The sequence below is a fragment of the Beauveria bassiana genome (genome assembly GCF_000280675.1).
Source record: "Beauveria bassiana ARSEF 2860 unplaced genomic scaffold BBA_S00054, whole genome shotgun sequence".
Lineage (NCBI taxonomy): Eukaryota > Fungi > Ascomycota > Sordariomycetes > Hypocreales > Cordycipitaceae > Beauveria > Beauveria bassiana.
In genome coordinates, this window is record NW_007930889.1 from 97,176 (window position 1) to 99,300 (window position 2,125).

Here is a 2,125-nt window from a genome sequence, read left to right on the forward strand (position 1 = left end):
GGCCCTACGTGCCGCAGCAGCTGAGATGCCGCGAACAGTGTTGCTCATACTTCGCAGGTGATATATAACGCTTTTAGCTTTCGCTGCCCACTTTGACACGTGGACACTAAAGTTGAGGCGCGCGTCAAACCAGATGCCAAGCCATCGCATCGCTGGTTTCGGTCGGACCGTCCGATCCCTGTGTCGGATGGGTGGCAGACTGCTTCGTTTCTGGTTTGTGAAGTGTATTACTTCTGTCTTGTTGATGTCAAAGGCGAAGCCTTCGCTTCGCCCCCACTCTTCCATTGCCGCGATTGCGGCGTTCGCTTGTGCGGTAGTCTCGTCCAGCGTCTCTCCAACAAAGAGCATGGCGGTGTCGTCGGCGTAACCGTATCGTTGCGTGGCGCCTGGGAGCTTGTACAGCGCCGCTGTCGCCAGCAGGTAGAGGATTGGAGAGAGAGGAGAGCCTTGCGGAATGCCACACAGGAGCTCCAGTGCTTCCGCAATAGCATCTTCGAAGCGAACGTTTGCTAACCTACTTGCGAGGAACGTTGCGAGCCAGCGGATAAGGAAGATCGGCCAACCTTGCCTACGTAGCTGGAGTATGAGTCTTATTTTCGCAGAATGGCATCAAACGCTCCTTCTACATCCATCGTCACCAGCGTGGCGACTCTCTTGGTCGTTCTGCGTCGTGCTTGCTCAACATCGTGTGTAAGCGCGGCAGCAATGTCTGTAGCACTTCGTTGGGGCAGGGCGCCAGCTTGATTCGGGTGAAGTATCTTGTTTTTGATGGCAAGGTGTGACATCCGCTTGGCGATGATCCGTTCCATACCCTTGCCTAGGCAAGAGAGTAGAGAGATTGGTCGCCACGTCCCTGGATCTGTGAGGTCGCGTTTGTTTTGCTTCGGGATCATCACTACCTCGGCTGTGCGCCAAGCGCGTGGGCAGTAGCCGTGCTGCAGGCACGCGTTGTAGATGTCTGTGACGAGGTGGCCTACTATTGGCCAGAGTTTCTGAAGCATGTGTACTGTAATACCGTCGGCGCCAGGGGAGGTGTTGCCTGTGCTAAGGAGCCCGAATCGTGTCTCTTCGTAGGAGATTTTTTGGTCGAAGGGAATTGAGGTTTCCGGTGTAACAGGTATAGACCAAGGGTCGACGATATCGTCGCTAGCTGTACGCCGTGCGAGTTTGGCCCGGCCAAGGGCTCGAGCTTTGTCTTTGTTGGTCGAGAAGATCTGCTCGCCGACCCGAATGGGGGGTGGGGATATCCGCTGCCGAGGCTTAAGCCAACGTGTGACTTTATAAACATCATCCGGTGATGTGATGCTCGCGATGATCCCACGCCAGAAATCTCGCTTAACCCGACGAACTATTCGTTTGAAACAGATACGCGCGCGTTGCGTCTCCTCCCCCGTTGGATTCTCAGTCGTACGCCAGAGCACCCGGAAGTCTAGTAGCGTGTTTGCACATTCCTCGTTCCACCAGGGGTTTTTGCCGGCCTTGTGGTTATTTTGACGATGGCCGCACGTTCGGATTGCCGTCTCGATAATATCTGTGAGTGAGGACGTTGTTCGTTCAATGTTCTCGTGGCTGTCGAGTAGTGGCTGGAGTGAGGTGAATGCTCTCTTCACATGAGCAACGAAATTTTACATTTCGTCGCCTAACGCAACTTTGTATCTGTTTGTAACTCGCTGGGGAGCCTCTGCTGCCAGTACTTCAATACACACTGTGTAATGCAGTGAGCCTGTTGTGAGATATTCCTCCACAACCGCGGCGGCTTGGTCAATATTGGAGAATGCTAGGTCTATTGTGGTTGCACGTCGATGAGGCGCCGACCGGGTTGTGTCTATGTCGGGTTCGTTAAGGAGAAGAAGCCCTTGTTCTTCTGCCCACTCAGCGAGTTTCGTACCGCATCTTGAGCTTGGTCGGTCTGTTCTCCAGTGGAGGTGGTGGGCGTTCATGTCGCCTGCAACGATGGTATCCATGGGGACGTTCCACTGTGTGATGGCCGTAATAGTTTCAGTCACTTGGGGGTCATTATAGACGTTGAGGATGGTAGTGCCGTTGACGACCACCCACAGCAGGTCGCGGGACAGAACCACGGTGAGCTGCTCAGGTTGTATTCTGCGATGTTTTCGGACGTAGG

The 2,125-nt window shown here is 54.3% G+C and overlaps 1 protein-coding gene across 1 annotated transcript in view; it reads right to left on the bottom strand.

Annotated features, from left to right (window-relative positions):
* The window catches only part of BBA_09465 (reverse transcriptase, RNaseH), a gene marked incomplete at both ends in the record, with an annotated part of 2,331 nt that extends 367 nt beyond the window's left edge, over positions 1-1,964 (bottom strand). Inside the window, 3 exons of the mRNA XM_008604562.1 lie at positions 9-576; positions 627-1,583; positions 1,707-1,964. Coding sequence (XP_008602784.1) covers positions 9-576; positions 627-1,583; positions 1,707-1,964 — 1,783 coding nt within the window. The remainder of the gene's footprint in view (positions 1-8; positions 577-626; positions 1,584-1,706) is intronic.
* Between the last annotated feature and the right edge of the window lie 161 nt (positions 1,965-2,125).